The sequence below is a fragment of the Spea bombifrons genome, chromosome 2 (assembly GCF_027358695.1).
Source record: "Spea bombifrons isolate aSpeBom1 chromosome 2, aSpeBom1.2.pri, whole genome shotgun sequence".
In the NCBI taxonomy this organism is placed as follows: Eukaryota; Metazoa; Chordata; class Amphibia; order Anura; family Pelobatidae; genus Spea; species Spea bombifrons.
The window spans coordinates 9,113,801-9,135,000 of NC_071088.1; the positions used below are offsets into that span (position 1 = coordinate 9,113,801).

At 38.9% G+C, this 21,200-nt stretch overlaps 1 protein-coding gene across 1 annotated transcript; it reads right to left on the bottom strand.

Annotated features, from left to right (window-relative positions):
- Positions 1 to 587: 587 nt before the first annotated feature.
- Positions 588 to 1,880, bottom strand: OLIG1 (oligodendrocyte transcription factor 1). Its single transcript, XM_053456682.1, has one exon. The coding sequence runs from the start codon at positions 1,849 to 1,851 to the stop codon at positions 1,156 to 1,158; it is 696 nt and encodes a 231-aa protein (XP_053312657.1). The 5' UTR covers positions 1,852 to 1,880; the 3' UTR covers positions 588 to 1,155.
- Positions 1,881 to 21,200: the final 19,320 nt, after the last annotated feature.

Consider the following 21,200-nt stretch of genomic DNA (forward strand, 5'->3'; position numbering starts at 1 on the left):
TTGTATTTTTGGGGGGAACAATCTTAATAAAAAAAAAGATGTACAAATAAAACAAATGTATTTGTAGGAGTGTCGGTAGCTTTATTCCTCTGGTTATTACGGCCAAACAGTCGCTAGTTAGCGATAGGACTGAGAGACTTATAGATAGTAATGTTTATCTGATTCTTTAAACAAATAGACAAAGACAAAATTGACAGACAAAATAGGATTAATTATTCTTTGAAGATTTTATTTCTCTACAAATAGCCAAGTCACCAGATTTTAAAGGCAACACAACTCATGAAGAATTGATAAGCTGCATTGACATTTTGTGCCCTAATGATCCAATTATTAACTATTATTAACTTATAGTTTAATCATGGTTCAGCATAAAACAATTAGGCTTTATGTTAACAATCCCCTAAGGCTGAAGATATATTATATAGAAAAAATGACCATATGTTGCATATATATATATGTATATATATATACATATATATACATACATACATACACACACACACACACAGTAATTTTTCCCCAATGATGTAATTATAAAAGTACTGTTCTTGATCATGGGTCCGCATAAAACAATTATTAACAAGGCTGAATATATATTATATAGCCTAATAAACTAGATTACTGAACAGTTATTTCCACAGGATTACAGAATGACATATCCTAGACATAAAACACCAACAAGAGATCTTAAACACTTCTTCAGGTTTATTCGGAATGGAGTTAAATCTTTGTTTTGTAATTCTTCTGAAATATATTTTATTAAGCATTCCGACGTTCAAATGGTTAAGAAATGTTCAGTCAATTGTGTTAAAAAAGTTACATAAGAGTTGTAAAAATCTTGCCCCATTTACACTATTTTATAGTACATCTAATCTATCTATCTGACAGATATAGTGAAGGTTAGGTAGCATAATAATTGATTTTTATATCGGTGAAAAGATATTTAACAATTAAATGTCCAATTAGGAGCCGTCTGCACTGTACAACCAAAAAACATGGGAAACGGGATAAAAAAACATGCTTTTTGTGCCTTTGAATGCCAGTCTGTTAGGGGTTCTGTGTTGGCAGCACTTCCATCGTATAATCTCCAGCCAGTCTGTGTTTTTAGGGAATGCTTCGGAGCGTCCGTTAAATGTTTAAACCGGTTGTATGGAGTTATTTGGATAACTGGACAGATTTAATGCTAAGGCTGTTGGGGATAAAGTGGGCGAACCTACAGAGGGTGCAGGGGCAGAGACTGGCACCACCTGGCAAGTTAAAAGCCGAGCACTGGGGCTCTTCCAAGGCCAGCGAGGGGTATTTGTTAGCGCGCTGGGGGTCTGGGTTATTGCTAGGTCCTGGTGTCATAAAGACAGAACTCGGTGCTGCAAACAGCGGCAATCCAGCTAGAAGCAATTTAGGCCCAGGGCCACTCATGTCCCCGATAATCCTCCTTAATTCTTGAAGCGAGCTGCCAAGTAAGAGTATATAGTTCCTGGCCAGCAGGAGCGTGGCGATCTTGGAGAGTTTCCTCCCCGGCGTGCTTTGGCAATGATTCGCTGAATATGGCATGATGACTTCTCTCAAGGCATCCATTGCTAGATTGAGATCCTGCATCCTTTTCCGTTCTCGGCTGTTGATCTTTTTCCTTAGTAGTTGCTGTTCTTCCTTCAGCTCGCCGCTGTGCCTTCCGCATCCGTACATGTTCACGGAGGACATAAGTTTGTCTTTGGTGTCACTGGTGGGTGAAGCAGAAGAAGTAGGATGTCTGCAAGAGGGTGAATGTTCTTGCACACGTTGGCCACCCACCAGATCTATCTGACAATGTCTCATCATCTTCTCTCTGTCCTCTATGAACCTGCAGATCTGCATAGTATTCTCGTGGGTTCTCGGGGTGCTGTTCCTTCTCATTTACGGAGAATTTTAAAAAACCATCATTGTGGGAAAATACGATAGAAAAAAAAATTCTCCGAAAAGGAGCAGGATGATATTTTCACATTTGTCTGGCTTTTTGTTCACTCTTTTGCAGTTGATAAACTGGTGGAAGAGGCGGCCCATTCCAGAGTCGATCCCAAGGATTACATTTCATTGGCTAAAAAAAGTCCCGCAGGTCCTGATTTCCAAATAGATGCTGAATAGGATCCCCCCCCCCGACAGACGGACGCTTTGTACACAGCATTCTAATAACAGGTTTTAACCGTTTTGTTTCCAGCGCATCCGAAAGACTGAAACGTCAAAGTGAACTTATAATATACAACAAGTAGAAATCATACAAACATCCGACTTAGTCTTCCCATGTGTCTCAGATTTATGAGCCATGTGCCTATACCATGCATGTTTAACTTCCCTCACTGTATAAACCTCTACCACTTCTGCTGGAAGGTTGTACCACTTATGTACCACCCTCTCAGTGTGAAAATACCGTCTTACATTAAAACTAGATAGGTTAGACTTATGTTGTGGAATCATAGATGTTCTCCTCATTTACAATATGCAAATGTTTCTGTAACATCCCCACTCCTCATTCTTGTAATATTTCCTGATAAATCATACTCATAAGGTTAACAAAGCTTTGTGTGATATTGCAAGAAACCCATTTTCGTCTTATTTTTTTTGTACTCAGGTATGTTTGATTAACCCTAGGGCTGTGATTTTTTTATTCATGAATTAGGACATATCTTAAGCAATTCTTATAAACTGTTCACACAATATTAACCCAAAGCCTTCTGGCATGCTAAAGGTTAATACCAGATTAAGAAAATAATTTTCTTCGATGTCTGAATAACAATGTTATTGTTGTGGCCTGTGGAAGCTAGGAAATACTCAAAAAGTGTCCTTCTACTTATTATTAATAATTAATTAGTATTATTATTGTAGATAAATAATTAATAATAATTAATAGTATTATTATTGTAAAGAAATAATAATTAATTATGAATTAGTATTATTCAGGCTGTTCCCCGGCTGAAATCTGTATCCACAGGACACAAAGGGCTTACACTTATTAAAAGAGAACAATTTACTTGGGAACTGGTGGTTAATTTAGAACACAATGGCGACTGTTCTGGGTATTTTTAAAGGGGGAGGACAAAATTTTGGCAGCTCGTCCTAACGTTTTAGTCAACCTGAAAAGAAGCGAGTGTCTTTGCCTACTGGACGTTTCAGTTCTACGCTCATAAAATGGTTCCTTTCATGAAGACACATGGCCAAGGCCGTTCAAAGACACAAGGGGAAAGGGTAACAAAAGTGCCTCTGAAGTCATTTCCATGCCCGGTATCTGGCCATCCGGTGGCACATATCCCAAATGAATGGGCAAAGAGCGAAAACGGAAAATAAACCATAAAGGAACAAACAGGGCAGATACACTGGCGGGCAGCGATGAATGAGAGAAAGGGGCAAATACGTGGACATCCTTCTGGGAAGACCTTTATTTTCTTTTTCCAGCAGGAGCCGGAGAATGATCTATACACAAAGTATAAAGGTAATAAATGTGTCTTATTGAGTTAGTGCTGGCAAGTCCCTGGGACACCTGCTACAGGAAAGAGGGTGCTTTGTGAGCCGGGTATCTGTTGCTCTTACAATGACGAATGCTCTTTGGATGTTAAGCAGGCAGGAACATTTTATCAAAAGGGCAAAATGAGAATTTGCCAAGGGCCCACCGTCAATGAGGGCCCTGATGTCAGAAGGTATTCTAAGGAGGATGAATAGACAACTGTATGAGATGATAACAACGTGTCCCGTCGTTCATATGACCACCAAATACCTGGACCTAGTTGGTGGGACAGAAGCTTCCTCAGAACCTTCCATGTTTCATGGAAATCCTATAGTAAAGGTTCCCTGACCAGCGTGTTTTAGCTAAATTAAAACCAAGTAAAACTTCTCCCCAGCTAGATTACATGGAATTCTGGGAGCAAATTTGATTTCCCTTATGTTTGCTAAGACCTAAACCTTAAAAAAAAAAAAAAATACAAAACAATTTTAAAAATGTTATCATACACGGCTTTTATAACATATTATCAAACTAATAAATGTAATATGTCTGTCAACAAAATAAAAAAAATTATCAATTATCAGTTTTCATCAATTCATTATTTTTTTTTATTCTAGTAAACAAAAAATTATCAGTTCAAGATTTACATCAATTTATTGCATTCTCTTAACACACAACATATATATATATATATATAAGTTAAATTGTAGTAGAGAAGAACTACACCAGCCAGATTTCAAGGGAAAATCTCACCGTCTGTTCTGCTGGAGAAATGTCACTCTTGACATCTTGATGTGTCCCTGGAGTGGAGCTGTCGAGTGGATCCCATTCCCCAAGTAGGCGAGTAGGTGATCAATCATAGCAGGGAACACCTGTAAGCAATTAGTAATTATTTACGGTAATCCTGACAAAATCCGATAGCCAAACACAATATGAGCGAAAGCTGATATAATAGATACACAACATTAGGATAAAATCTCGGCCATCGGATAGTACTGGCAGTGTACAATGGCCTTGTAGATACTCACTCCGAGTAGATCAGCCAAGTGGTAGATAACCTCTGTGTTTATTAGCAGCAAACTGGAACGAGCTTTCCTCTCGGACAGTATATTGGATGGCCGGGATGTGCGTACACATACACTATTAAACGAGCTTTAATATGTTATGTTAAGAACGTGGGTCCTTTTATACAGTGCTGAGTCTTACCAGGTTCACTCAAGGTTGATGACCATACTAATACAACGTCTCCATTCTACCCAGCGGTCAGCAGGTGATGTAGCACTATCGCAATGGAGGAACAGTGAAAATTTACAATTTTTTTTCTACTACTAAAGAAGGAGAAGAGGGCCCTGCTTTTGCGAGTTTAGAATATTATATTAATGTATTATAATTTACCAACTTCTTTGATGACTGAGTGGGGAAGGGCCATTTGGTTCCACCTACCCATGCCCGGTTCCATTGGCATTATGCCCCTTTACAGGCATCCCATCCCGTCTACACAGTTATCCTCACCTCTCAAAAGACCTACCTTGTTATTTTGATGTCCTGGTCTATTTTAGAAATACATTTATAGGAGTAACAGTTGAAGGACATCACTGCCTTCCAATGGTCATTGTCTCTGACCACAGAGTCATACCTGGGAACTCTCTTGGTTTGACCCAAAGTCTTCGAGTGAAGCCGTACTTCCCTGGGTCTCAGAGTCAGTTCAGAAGGGGAGCACAGTTTGGATAAGGCTACTCCACACTATGTGCTCTCAACTCTCTGCCCATTTTTCTCCCACTCCCCATTCACTAAAGGCTTGCAGCACCCCTTTGTGACGTTATTCAGCCAAAAGAGGGTCCAGGTAGCCTACGAGGTATACACAGTGGACATGATAATTACTAATGTCACACATAGCTTGGTGCATATTACACACCTGTTCACCAGATACCCAGACAATATAGTATTAACCCTGATTATGGTGGACAGTACCATTTTATGTGTTAGGTAGGTGTATTGTAATTACTTTTTTTTTTTTTAATTACCCCTGTATTCATCAACATACTATCCTACTTAAACAAAACAATACTTTCACTTTCAGCAAAGAAACAGAGCTGTCATTTTATTCACATTAAAAAAATAAAGAAACTTTTCAGAAGCCTTTACAGTCTCTATTGCAACAACCTATCAGCATCTGCTTTCGTGTCACATGACAATTAAGAGTTCCTGACAAAATTAAGAATACAGTCAAATTTAACAATTCCTAAAGGTTTATAACATGAATGATCTTTCTAGTACTGCATGTACAGAAGGTAGAAACGCACATGTAATTCATCTGTTGGAGAATCTATAAACCCCCCCATATCAGATACTGATCATTTCTCAAGAGCCAAAATAATGTATAACTAATTGTGAAGCCTCAGACCTCCTCTCACCCCTCTCCCTCTCTCTCCGTCTCCTTCTCTCTCTGTTTCTGTCCCTCTCTCATTTATTCCGCAGGATCGTAGCTGTCGGAGCCTCCTGGTGGACTGACAGCGTAAGGCTCATCATGTGTGGTGTGGACAGAGGTTCCAACTGGTGATATGTTCAGTATTGTATCGGCAGCGTTGGAAGCTTACCTGCTGGGACAGAATGGGGAATTCTTCTACTGTCGAAGGTGAAGACAAACTATATAAGTCTATGTAGAAAGTAACCATATGTAGCAATTTGTCAAAAACAACGCAATGATTTTATTGGGTCAGCTGGCTGCAAAATAAGAGCAACGTGACAAGAGGAACGTCCTCTGTCTTCTGATGCTTTGACGAGAATCTATGGCTGAAAGGCGAGCTTCTTGTCCCGTAGACCTGTACGGACTGTACTGATGATATGAAAGTATCTATAGGATAAAGATTTCCAGTAACTAAATTTACTCCTTACCGTCTCTGTCGAATGGACGCTCTACCCTGCATAATTTGGAGGTCCTAAATGTGAATGAATCCTGCTATGTTCATCTGGTGAGCTTGGACATAGACCAGGCTCAAATATAGTGAATATAGGGAATTAATGACCATTCTTGGGAATTGACTCTGTTTTAATGTTGGGTACATATCGTTCAGACACTTTCTTTGGTGAACTGGATGCTACAAAATTAGTTATGTAATAGGATACTATCCAAAGATTATTCTGGGAGGTTGGGGGCCCTTGTGGGACATACATGGTCACCCAAAGTGTGCTTTTTTTTGTCAGAGGCTACCTGGCTATTTTAATTGATTAACTTTAATTAATATTGGAACTCAGTGCTCTTTGTAATGGGTTGTACTCAGACCATGGAGGTCTCTTCTTCAGATGTAATGACACGTTACTGAAATTGACACTCCAGGCATCATATGCGCTTTAATGCATATTATAGCTGAGTGATCCCTTTAAATGTATATGGTATCCTCTTTGTGAAAACAAGCAATCCTCCTATATGCAGTTGCCCCTTTCCCCAGCAGCCAGTCAGTGGCGTGCATAGTCAGACCATAGAGGAAGTGGTGTGCAGCAGCTCTGAAGCTGCAGCTTCTACTGAAAGGCAACTGATGATATGTTTTCAGGTTTAAGATAATGCAACTTCTAATATGCTCTAACAAAGTACTTCTAATATGCTTTCTTTGCTTAAAGGGCTGCGTGGAGCGTCTTGAATTTAGTATTAAATGGTTTATTAAATGTATTGTGTGTCAAAAATACTCGTATCCTGGATGTAAAAATAATAATAATAATAAATAAAAAAATAATAATAAAACAGATCAAACAAGCAAAACACATAAACAAAGTATATTCTGACATAAACGGTGCGAAACTCTGATAAAGCCTGACGTTATTAAACCAAGACCTCGTGTTCATTTTCCCAGCAGTGACCGCAGACAGAAAGAGACTGCTTGCTCCTGGCAGGAAGAGACAGGGAATTGTCTTTCTTTAACGTGCAGCATCAGCTCGCAGCATTGTCTAACCCAAAATATAATAGCTATTTAGCACTTGAAAGGACAGATTATACATATTTTAGCTATTATCATCCGGCGTGCTCTCCGCATTCTGACAGTTGCAGGTGACAGCTCTAACAAGTCCCATTAACAAAATCTCCCCTGCAGCAGACAAGAGCTTTATAGGTTGCTAATAAACTGTGACCAATTGGTCAAAGACAGCGTGATTCTGTTCCTGCTGTTTGGGGTCTGCAGGTCCTTGGGAGATCTCGCACTTGCTTTTGCCTTAATTTGAATATAGTTTTCTTTAAATACAAAAAAAAAACCACACATACACTAACGCACACACTAACGCACACACTAACGCATGTGGCAGACTCTGAGGATTGTTACAGTGAAAAAGACATATGTCCCTCACACCAACACAATGAATATCTAATTAAAGCTCCACAATGATGGATATACCCCAGGGTTGCTGCAAACAAGACTGTTATTCTCTCAAGGATACAAAAGAAAAGAGTCCTTTCTGTACATGACATATAATGAGTAAATTCCCCGCGTGTTTATCTATGGATATCTACGTGGCATGTGTATCGTTAACACAGCCAGAGGCTAAGCAAAGCATTTATTGAAGCTACAGGGGTTTTTTTTTTTGTTTTTTTTTTTACAATATAATATATTTCTCATATTTAAGTTTTTTTATTTTAGTTTAAAGGTAAAAAGGAATCATAGGTCGGTGGACTTGCTGAAATTATTTAGCTTTTTGTTTACACAAGCATGTCCCAAATTGGTGATAGTAATAATAATAATAATAATAATGATATTAATAATTACAATGCCATAAATTATTATTATTATGAATACTATGTTTTATTAATAATGTAATTATCAGATTTCAAAAATATCACTCTTTTCAGCAGTACTGTAAGAATGTAATTATTAATATTATTATAACCAATTTAATTATTAATATTATTACCAATTTAATTATTATTTGTTATTAATATTATTAATAATAATAACTATCGTTATAACTGTTCATTTATAGAATGCCATCATATTCTGCATCGCTGTGCAATGGATAAACAGGACATAACAAGTAACATCAAAAAGTAATTCTAGTGCAAAGTTTAAAAAGTAGTCTTTTCACCCTGGCAACAAATATAATCGATTAATATGCATGAAAATTCCATTGGTTGCTATAGCGATCATACCATTTTTTTTTTTTGTAACAGAATCACTTTTTTTTAATAAAAAGAGCAGAGATGGGTTCCGAGCTGAAGTGTGGTGTTCTCTGCCATTGCTGGCAGGACACCACGAAGGCCGTGTGCGTAACGTGGAGAGATTGTGGGCTTTGACAGGATCAGCCCTCTCAGTCATTAGGGAACCGATACGTGTCTGTTGAGCAGGTCATTGAGTATGTGCAGTCTCTTGTGTGAAGACATGCTTAGATGTTATTTTTTCTTTTAGAATAATACCCAGAACATGACATAAAAAAATTAAAATAATAAATTAAAAAAATAAAATAATAATGGAAAAAAAAAACTAAAAAAAACTAAAAAATAAACAAATTATAATAATTATATATATCTATATATATATATATATATATACTTGCTTCAGAATGTGAAGCAGCTGCTCCATTCAGACCTGCCTGGGAGTCTGGATGGGGCTCCAGGTGCGATCGTGGGGTTCATTCACCAAATAAAAATGGAGCGGGAGGGGGTTCTTTTATTTCAGGCTCGGAGGTCATTATTATCGCCGTAACATAGTTACAGAGAAACTGAATTTTAATCGATCAGTATGTTCAGATTACAAAAATATCACTCTTTTCAGCAGTACTGTAATATATTATGAATTTTCAGCATTTTTACTGGTACTGGAACTTTATATTGAAATACTCTATCTGATATCGTAATTATCAAAAAAACACAAATGTATGTACACAATTAGAATAGAATGTATAGTTACCGTCGTGAGCTTCACAAGACCCAACGGGACGCTGTTATATTGGCTTGATGTAGTCCCTTTAATAAAAGATCTCTTCCTGTCTGTTTTAAAACCAAGTTTCTTTTGGGCACTGTGAGCACTCATATACGTCTTCCAATATCCTGTTTTCTGTACTAAATATAAAAGATTTATTGCAAAGCCAGTCTAGAAGAAGAAAGCTGATGCAAGCAGGGATCGATCATCTTGTCGAGAAAATATTTTCTTATTTTTTTATTTTATATTCTAAATTTCCACTTTTGTTTTATATATATATATATATATATATATATTGTATATGTGTGTGTGTGTGTGTGTATATACCGGTATATATATATATATATATATATATATATAAAGTCCAAAAATAATTACCGGCACTCCAGGGACTTTGCAAATGACCACACAAACAACTTCGGTTTTTAAGTCAACGTTTCAGTCTTGTTTATTACAGACTTTCATCAGGACATATATATATATATATATATATATATGTATAAACGCTCTTTATAAACATTGCAGAAGGAAATGGCAGAGGTGAGCACCGTTTATTTATAATTAACTTTGTCCCTTTAAGACATTCAGATGGATTGCAAGCTGTTGTGGTAAGGTTTTTTTCTTTTCTTTATGGTGCTGTATCAGCTTTCATTGGTTTGTCAGTTTTATACCGGGGATGATCCTTTAATCCCCTGTGCTGCTGGTGTTATCTAACACAGGACCAGAAGCAAGTGGAAGCTGCTAATAAGTGATCCATCATTAGTACCTGTGCAGCAGGACATGAAGGAGTTAACATAAGTCCCTTCATTATGATCAGGTAGTTATGGGGCAGGAATACACCGAGTCCAAATTCCCCCGGGGCAATGCTCTTTCCCATTAGGAGGATAAGCAGGGCACTAGGAGTCCAGCACAGTAACTGCCCCAGACTTTGGCCGGCCATCTGTCGCACGCCCTGCTGATATTACACGGGGGTAACAGCCATAACAGTGATCCTGATGGCAGCAAACTTTAAAGTATTTATGTGTCCACAATGAAGTCTTCCCAAAGTTAATTGCATTGTATGTATGTTAAACCTCTCAGCCACAATAGGGGACCTTAGCGGCGCAGCTGCAGCCGGGGTATTTAAATTACGGTGTCATTCTCTCTGCTTTATGGTGCAGTAAAAGTAACATTTCCTTGCGTCCGACAGACGGATTCCAATGGAATGTCGTAAAGCACAGCACGCCCTTTGATACATTGTACAGTAATGATTTTACATAAAAAGGAGTATACGCTGTATATTTAAAGATATGCGCACGTGCTTCACATCAGGTGTGAGTAAGATCAAAGAAAAACAAATACTTACGCAGACCTTTACATCTGCAGGAAATCTGGAGTGCGTGATCTATATAACGGATTTACATTTTGATCTGCTCTAGCAGCGCTCCCAACCGCCCGCCTCATTGGACGGCGTTTGCCCCCCCTTAAAAGTCTTGCCATGCCTTTAAAACACGGAGCGCCCGGAAGTGAAGTCATATCCCACCACTCCGTGTCTCAGGTACTCTAATGTAGTCATTGGAGGCTGTGTTGAGTCGACTCAACCCCCATAGTGTAAAGGGTCCAGTTGTAGATATCAAAGATCTCCTTTGTAACCGGCCCATTGAGTGACTAGCCCCACATCATCGGCTCTCCCAGAATGAGATTTTTGGGGGCACCATCCCTAAGAATTTCCCAGTCAGGTATAGGACATGGGTCATATCTTTACCCTTAAGATGTGCTGGGGCTCTCCAGATGGACAGTCTAGTTCATTTTAGAGACAGTCTGGCGAGGGTTTCTGTTAGAGGACATCAGGGTCTGTCCATGCAGCCCCGTGCTCTTCAGCGGACATGACACCTTACACTGCTTGTGATACCGGCGAACAGCCAAAGTCTACATGACTGACAGCCCAAACCCAGATGCACTTATACACGTTATTATAATAATAATATAATTATAATCTATCATTTAGGATAATCTCCACACTTGAGATTAAGGTTCCTCAGTTAAAGTACTTTCTATTTTCGAATATAATTGTCTCGTTTTTTATGGTGAGTAGATAGATATATGTACCGTTCTGTGAAATAAACAATTTATCTACAGAATGACTGATCTTTTCTACCATAGATTAACGTTCAGAGGCTGCAAACAAAAACCTATGTTTCTACCACCCTGGGTAAACTTTATATCTGCCCCAGCCCTGCATGCTTATTAAAATATTGGGGAATCTGATGATGGTCGTCCCCCACCAGCTCAGCTCTCCAGCCAAAAAAAGTAGGCTGCTTTTTATTTTAGATGCACTTTTGTGGACATGGGAGGGATTGCAGGTAAAAAGAAGTTCCCAAAACCCTTCCAGTCACACATGGGCTAGATGGGCGATTAAATCGCCAAAGTGGCGTAAGCACTTCAAAATAGGGCTGTCTTCCCAAAACAAAAGCTACAAGGTTATCTCATATAAGGTTGTGGGGTGTGATATAAGCGATATAAGCTATAGTGATATATATATAGTGATATGTGTATAGTGATATAAGTGATATAAACTATAGTGATATATATATATATAGTGATATAAGCTTATAGTGATAGTCAGCTATCATGCTTGCTGACCAGATCGACTGATCTACGTCTTTGTTGCCTTTTAGCTGCGTGGAGTTGAACTTTTTTAATATATTTATCTGACCTTTCAGACAAAATGTATGAATCTACTGAGAAGCAACGCACTGCTTGGCTGTAAGCGGATTCCCAGCAGGATTAAAACGTAGTACATGTGATTCCGTTGCAGAGAACACGTAGCAGCCGTAACGGGACAGTGTTTATCCTTATTGATTCGTTCATGAATAATAGATGTTACGTTGTAACCTTGTTAAATATATGAAATGTGATGCTGTCTTCCACATATAAAATGCAAGCTCCTAACGTACACATATTGTCCAAGACGTGGTATAGGCAGGTACAGGAAGCTGTGGTTTACATGTTCTGATTAATTCATGTCTGCCGTGATACAGTGAGCATACGTGTAATTGATAGGCAATCAATCCACACATTGCTGCCTGCTAGCGGAGAGCGCCATGCTTAAAACAGAAACAAATCTTCACTATGTGCTGTATACAGTAATGTTAACAGTTAACAGTCATGTGATATTTTAGGTGGCTTTCCCGGCTCAATCACCACAATGAGCTGATTCTTTACGGCAGTGCTCATGAAGTCTGTCCCTTCATAAACTTTAATCGGGCAGCATGTCAGCTTGGTGATTAAGACTGAGCCATTCTATTGTTTACCACATGCAGTCTGAAAGGAGTCAGGTCGGTTACCTAATAGATTTTGCGAGAACGCATACAAATGACTAATGTGCCGCTGCCTGAAAACATATTATGCAAAGCCTCTAGATCGCAGGGCTCTCTTTACCTGTTGTCAGGTCAAATTGTTACGTTATAGACTCCTTGTTATGTGCTGTTTACCCATTGTACAGCGCTACGGAATATGATAGAGCTATATAAAACAATAAATAATAATATTTTTTTCAAAAACGTATTATTAATCTAATAATAGTAATAAAGACATTTGATCTCCGCTTTAATGAATTCACCTTACACAGGGGCTTATACTGGTATAATAACATTATTATGATTATTATTATTATAATTGACATTTGGAGTTTAACACATAATCTCATGGAGATATACACATCCTTTTTCCATCCTCCCATCACTTTTGGTTTCTTGTGTCGATCCCAGTGCTATAAACCGGTGGTTGATCGGCTTTTGTTGTATGCGGTCTGTCGCATTGAATAAAAAGGTCAAAGGTCTGCGGTTACCCCATCCTTACTATTACTCCTTCACAACACACAAGCAAATACTTTTTTTCATCCAAATTTCATGTTCCTACTCCCATCCCATAGCTAACAGACAAACAATGGTGGCAAACACTATTGCCTCTATTCTCTGTATATTAGCATAAAACCCCCCGTGACGGATGCTTCGCACCCATACATAATAGATCGGAAGCAATGGATGTTGCAGGTGCACAAAAAATGGCGGTCACCCTACGAATGAGACACTGCTAGGGCTGGAGTTCATAGGCCATGTTCAAAGAATCCGGGATGACGAGATTCCACCGACGGCCTGAGACTTCTTCTGATATTAGCACTCCCGTTGCAGATATTTTCACTCTGTTTCTTATGGACCACCAAGAAAAACAAAAAGATACACTACATCAGGTTAAAATATGCTATTAAAAGATATAATGTCCTTATCAAGTACCAGTTTCCATCAGCAGGACCCCGGAATCTGCATTTATATGCTTGTTAAGTGTGTGCTTCCTTTATTGTATTTGATAATCTATGTGTGTCCGAACGATTAGAGAACCATTATCCATACTACCCCATGGAGTTCGATCTCATAGCCCATATGTTGTTTGCAAGGTTGATGCCATGTGACCAATAGAGTCGCTCGCACGGACCTTCAACATCTGATGGCGGAACTTGGCTCCTGGAGTTAAAGGTCCGTATGAGCGACTCTATTGGTCGTTCATACGGACCTTTAACTCTTGGAGCGGGGAGACCAGTGGTCTCCCCCGGCCGAGTTTAGGCACCAGGAGTTTAAAAATCTGTACGAGCGACTCTATTGGTCGCCGGCAGGGGGCTGGTCTGCAGGTGTACTTCATTGGTTGATGGCAGAGGAGGCCCCTGCCGGCGACCAATAGAATTGCTCGTACGGACCTTTAAAATCCTGGCGCCAAAGCTGCTGCGTAGTGCGTACCGCATTAACTCTGTATTAACCCCTTCCACAAAAAACAAAGAAAAAAACGAACACGAATAATGTACACGAAAATTCGCCCGAACCGAACACAGGAACGGGTGAATATTCGTGGAATACAAAGATTTTTTTCCCCACAAAGACGAACACGAAGAGTTTGCCAGCGCCCAAGTCTGATAATCAGTATTTTACAGGAAGGAATGAGCAAGGAATGTTCAGGACAAATAATTTTTACACATCTGTCGAAGTCTAATTAACAAATAATTATGTCTTTAAAACTAGTGTCAAATTTGAGCTCCATCTTTGGGCAATTTCAGAAGGTAAGATCTAATGACAATAATTCTGAGGTCCTACTAAAAAAAAAAAATAATAATAAAAAAATAAACAAATTATAGTGATGAACTGGTATAAAATATAAAAAAAATTCTATAAAGAACTTGAGCAGCTCAGAAGACGCGTCTTAAAGGGCAGAAGCTTAATTTGAATGTCTTCCATTTTTAAACGCACAGCATTTACATATTGGGTGTAGCACAGTGCGGTGTGAATAAACAACGGGAGTTTTGTTCTCAACAAGTCGAAATGTCAGACTTCTCATTAGTAAATCGCCAAGTGACCTACGGATAACACCTTCCAGAGGCAAGCCTTCCCAGGTAATAGTTGTCCTCACGACATTTTTCTATTGTACATCTAAGACCGGGAGCTATTCGGAGGAAAAGCATAACAGAAACACAAGCTTGAAAAGGTGTTTGATTTTTTTTTTTCTTTTATACTGGACTTTTAATTATGTTTATCCACAGCAATAACCGCAAACAGAAAGAGACCTGATGCTAATTACCTACCCTGTCTCTCACTTCTCAAAGGTCTTTTTTTTTTCCCTTTCTTCTCCAGAGATCTGGGCAATTCACCTCCCCTGAGTTCGTGAAATAGGATTTAAATCTAAAAGACTTCCTTCCTGTTTGTCAAGCTGATCAGTGCTGATCCTGCGCTGGATTTCTAGGCAATTTTGCCCGAGGACAAGCCTATGTGATTTCCCATTCAACTTACTTTGTCTATGTCTGTTTCCTATAAACAGACCCGTGGATTTCCATTCTGGGCTACCTCTTGGCAGCTTGCAGAGTGGGGTAAGAATGTCTGGCCGCGGGTAGACAGGTTGGGGGGAGCGGGTAGACAGGGTGGGGGGAGCGGGGAAATAGGAAGACTCCATTTAAAATGTGGTTTGTACTACAAGTTGCTCCAATCTCAGGGACACGCAGACTTGTTCTTATTCTACACAGCTGTCAATATAAAGCTACAATTTGCTACCAGAATGGTATAGCTGATATCCCTGCTTGAATGCAGGTGACTCAATGAGTCATTGAAGTCATTGAAGTCATTTGGTTAACACATTTGGTGACTCGCAGCATAGAATCTACATGGTGGCCATTAAAGGGTTAATATTTTAAGAAAGTTCCTATGTATGGTTATCATGTGCTGTTATGCGTAGATCGATGGAGTTGTATAAATATGGCTTACGTAGCCACAGTCAGGCCCAGATTGGCCATCGAGCACAACGTCGATGCCTCCCACCTGTGGCTACCTGCTGGAAGCACGAGGCCACGTATTATGTTTCTACATCTAATAAACATGTCTCATGTTAAAGTGTAGCAGGCGGCCACGTGTTATGAAGCAGGTGGGGAAACGCCTGGGATTTATGGGCTACTGGCCTCAATGTCATGATTTGTACGAATGTATGGACCGCTCCTGGCCATGGTCTGTTATTATGTATAAAACACACATTGACGCACTTACAATATTGAACGTTTTACTGCAATTCAGATGTAGCATCTGTTACTAAATAACATTACAGGGCTCCTCACTTCTAGGCAGAATATCTCTTCTGTATCTCTTCACCGGCAGGAGGATCTCCACTTCACCAATAAGAGACTCAATTCAGGGGCCATCTAAACATTAATAGCTGTTAAAGCTGCACTAAACACTTTTTTTCACACATAGGAAAGTGACAAAACATTTTATTAAAAGTCTGCTTTGTACAATTATTTTAGTTTAAAGAGACCTCCCTTAACCTACATGTCGATGCTCGCTTTCTCCATGCTATTTGTTCGCTGCCTACAGTGAGATCCTCACCGATAACTGTTCATCCTGCAATGGTGAAGCTCAAGGGTAACAATGTTTCCATGTTCATTTCTTCCATGGTAATGTTTCATGGGGTAATAAAGTAAATTTTCACGCAGGAAATCAATTTAATTCTTTGATTCCTTTTTTCAGTAAAGCAACCCGTTTTTAACTACAAACCCCTACTCCCCTCATTCATTCACTATACTATCTCCTGGCAGACAGCAGGTGCATGTACAGATATTGAGGCGCACACTCACACTCTCCCGGCACATGGAGCACTAGTGGACAGGTGCCAAGTCAAGATGCCATCAAGCCGGAAAGGGCAGAACTGTTTAAAATGCATGCCCCCAACATTTCAGCTGTTCATATCTTGTGTTGAGGTCCGTGGCAAAAGGAGCTTCAATGGAGATCTTGTGCTGCCATAGACCTTCATGAACTATTCACCTCCCTGGGCTGAGATCAGAGGCCCAGACTCTTCACGCCAAGAAAAAGCAGGAGAGTGGGGTAACTGCCACGGACACAGTGCCTGAAAATTTGACTGCCCTGCTAAAATTGGGACTGTTGGGTGGTATGAAAATACCATGATTGTTCCTCTAACACAGTAATTGTCCAAATTGCATTAAAAATATAATAAAATTAGACAGATATACACTTTTAAAGGTAACACCTTGTTAATAAACTTTTTTTGTATTCAAATCATGTTTTTCTTTTTGTTTCAAAGCTTGTCTAAGGATGTATTGACATGTCCAAAATACCTGGGCAACGTAGGATAGAATGTTCAGATGTCATCATACGTGTTCAGCAGTGTTCAGACATTCTGTACCATACTGGATTTCCGCACTTCACCTGAAATGCAAATCAGTAACTCGACCCTAAACAAGTCAAGCTTTTTTTTTTAGCTTTCCACTTTCTTTGTGCGCAAAACCCAAAGGGAAATGGGATCCCTCTGCCAAGAGAATAAAACCCGAAAACTGTCCAAAAGGCGTTTACATGATACAATCATCAGTTGACAGTCCAGGTTGAGTTACAAAAGGGTTTCAACTGTTGTAGATTTTTTTAATGATGTCTGAGGCTTTCTGTCTTGCGTTCATTCAAACCCCTAATTAAAACTGGATTAGTATTGGAAAAAAATCAAAGTCCACCAGTTGTTTCCAACGCATATTGATATTAATACCTTATTGTTTGCTCCGATCTGTGTTCCTAGTAAATAGGATGCATCCTATGAGGTTCAGAATATACCCTCGCTGTTTCCAGTGCTAGAGAAGACCGTTCTAAAGACCACCATACGTAGACCATACAACAATTAATGTTTGTTTACTATATTTTTCTCCTATATAGTGTATTGGTAGGTTTACCGACCATTCCTTATAGACATTTGGATCATGAATAGGTTAATGAATAGAATGAATAATGGAATTGGAAGGAAAAAAACAGCATTATAGACAGTAGGAACTGGAGAGGGTTTTCAGGATTTAACGCAGATCTGTGATGAATGTATCATTGAAGCAGCAATCTGCATTTGGATCTGCGTGGTTAGAACTTCCCTACAGATTATCAATCCCCTTTCCTTAAATTACTGCTCGCCTTTGTTGGACGCTGATTGATTCTCAGACCATTGTAATGGTGATTTAAGAAAACAGAGATGACTTTAGAACAGGAAAGTTATTAATATGGTAGTACCACAAATCTTAGTTTCCATTGGGTAAAATACTTCATTTTAGAGTATCTATGCCCAAATCAGTTACACTAGGACTGGCTTAAGTTCCCTCATTAGGTCTAAGGACCTTTATCCTTGAAGGGCAAGCTGGCTTGGTGTGTGTCAGGCTACTATATGACTTGGCCCAGCTCATGCCTTTGTATGGTAGCCTATCCACCTATATTAGTATTAATATTCATACCTATGGGTGCCACTTAAAAAATCACAATGAAAATAAAAAAAATAAAAATAAAATGTAATTTAGGAAAGTCACAACATATTCATAAACCAGTGGTGTTTGCGTAGAGTAGATCATTGGAGTACCAGTGAATACTGCTGTTTGGAGCTACTGTTAAGTTCTCCTTTAGTCCTTAAAATTCACACCTTATCAGGCCTAGTGTCTCTTTAATCACCCAAATTATTACTTCAAAATTCTAAAGCTTGTTTTCATAGCTAGAAAAACTCAGAGTTTTGCCCAGATACTCCAGGAAACAGCTTATTATACTGTATGTTCTCCAGAATGTTCCAAAATAACACAATGTTCTTAATGCAGCAACATTAGAACCCTATAGTTAGTATTTAAATATTGATATATATATATATATATATATACCGTATATATATTATCTATAGGATTCTAATGCTATATGAGATATGTGTATATATATATATATATATATATATATATATATATATATATATATATATAGCTAATGTTGATATTTGTAAAATTTGACACATAAGATCTAAAGATGTTTTAAGATATCATTTCGTGTTTTTTTTTCCTAAATCTGGTACTGAGGTAAACAAGCAAACCATGGAAATTGAAGATGAATAGGTAACATAACACTAATCAGACCTATATGTAAACATATGGGCAAAACTGCTAAGCCTAAATCTGTAACTTTATATGATCATAGGTCATACTTCATACACAACAAATTTAATAGTGGAAATCCTATGGGGTAAGACTGTAGAAAGTCGTTTAAGAGAACATATGGGAGCAAGGAACAGAACGTAGTGGAGCGCAGACGAAGCATATGAACAGGCAATGGAAGTGGCTGCTTAATGCGGCTAATTTGATTTGGAGGGAAATTTAACGGCATAGAAATGGTGGTTTTGTTACAAGGAGTGATATACCAGCTGCTAGCTGCAGAGAGGGGCAATTAGCAATGATCTTTTTAAGATAAAAAAGGAGATATATTAGAATTTTATGTGCGTTTCATTTTATTAGGCCTTATGTACATCAACGCCAAACCTTCCAAGTATCTGTATCTGTTGATTCTGAAGAAGGCAAAAAAATCCAAATAAGACTTTTATCCAATATTGTTCTCTTGACTGATATTTTCCCTTGAACGCTATTACCTAGGCTGAGGTTAAATTATAACCCTTAATGTTAACCCTTTTTAGAGGTATTATGTTTATTTAACCCCAAAAATTGTTCCCTTGTTTGTCTGAAGATAACTTTTTGTATTCTCTTCAAATGCTGTTAAAGGTTTTTATCATAATTCATTCATATGACTGTTTCAAGTAATAAAACATTATCAGCTGAATGACCTTACTTGATTTTTTTGTGTTTTTGTAGGATGTATTTATTTAAATAATTTAATTGAAAACACATTTTCTGCTGTTTCTTATACACATTATTGAGATTTTTAGGGTTGTAGATAGACAATGCCCAAGCAACTTTAGCAGCCTGCCTGTGCCACCTCTGCCCCAAAACAGTCTGCCGGTGCCACCTCTGCTCCGAAACAGTCTGCCGGTGCCAGCTCTGCCCCGAAACAGTCTGCCGGTGCCAGCTCTGCCCTGAAACAGTCTGCCGGTGCCACCTCTATACGTCTATGTGGCAGATGGCCGCCTAACGTGGGCCCGCAGCTTACTTCTGTGGCACCCATGCCAGGAGACTCTTTTCCCGCCCAGGGGAAGCTGGAATCTGGGTGGGAAAAGACTTTCCTCACACAATATGCGGGCTCCACAGCAGGGCGGCCTCCCTGATGAGTGGTACCCGGGTGCCCCTCTTTAGGTACGCTACTGTGCTGCCCACTATGCAAATTAATTATTCTCTGCTGAAACAAAAGCATTATTGGCATAGCTAAATTTATTTTTACAAATATTAACTATTGTCAGTAGCCAAACATCACATAGTTCTATCCTATTCCTTACAGTAAATGTATACAGCTTAATAATGTGCCATAAACCACAATATTAAATTATTATTATTATTTATATAGCGCCATCAAATTCCGTAGCGCTGTACAGTGGGTAGACAGGACATAACAAGAAATGTGGTTCATTTGAATACATTTAAAAAACATTTTTTTATATATATATATATATTTGCTTGACTCTACTGGTTAATGCACACTTTTGTATGGTCTCTCTGCAGGACATCACAGAGAAGATGCCATAGAAGATGTTTGTGGAACAATGTGTTGTGTTAAGGATGCTTCTTCGTGTTCTGTGCGGCATCACAGTTTTACCTTGTATGTAATGTATGCTCAGTTCCTGAATAAGCTCCATCAAGGTTAATGCACAGGCTTCTCAGCCTTTTGTCTAACATTAAGTGTTAGAAGTCGGAAGCTTGGTCTTCTGGCTTTAAGACTGAGGACACAAAGAAGTCCAAGGTGTTGTCCTGATTACATTTATCCACATATTGCACACGCTGGGAATGCCGTGGGGAGATGGGTCCCTGAAGAGCTTTTTAGTGAATGGATGTGGGTTGGCCTTGTGGCTTCTGAGTCCTCGTAAAGACTTCTGTGGTCCCCCCATTGGAAAGGTACCAAGAAGATTTAAACCTCCCTTGGATTGGCTAAGGAGGCAAGAAAGTAGCTACATATCCCTTTGGGAAATGTGGACACAGAAGAAGAAGACAGGGGACCTTGCGGTCCTCTATGGCCTTACAAAGGCACAGTCACCTAGCACCCTTTCTTCGCTGACAAAGCAAAGCACGGTACATTGGGCTTCTAAAAAAGATACAATTTAACTGTGAGAAAAAGTATACCCGCATCTTCACATGATGCAACATACAAGCAATTTATCTTAACTCGCCCATTCTTATTTTTGTTTATTTTAAATTTCAGCGCCCCCGGATACTTACAGTAGGGGGTCTTTTGATGTCTATTTCAATCCTTCTAGCCAATGTTTTGGCCCAAATACCACATTTTATAAAGATACTGTTCAGAATCCAACCCCCCACAGAGAATTTTCTCTGCCTTATCGCAGAATTAGCTCACAAAATGATTCTAGTTTTA

What these genes read in the sequence shown, in the direction of transcription:
- OLIG1 (XM_053456682.1), bottom strand. Translation starts at nt 1,851, where the DNA reads ATGCAGATCTGCAGGTTCATAGAGGACAGAGAGAAGATGATGAGACAT.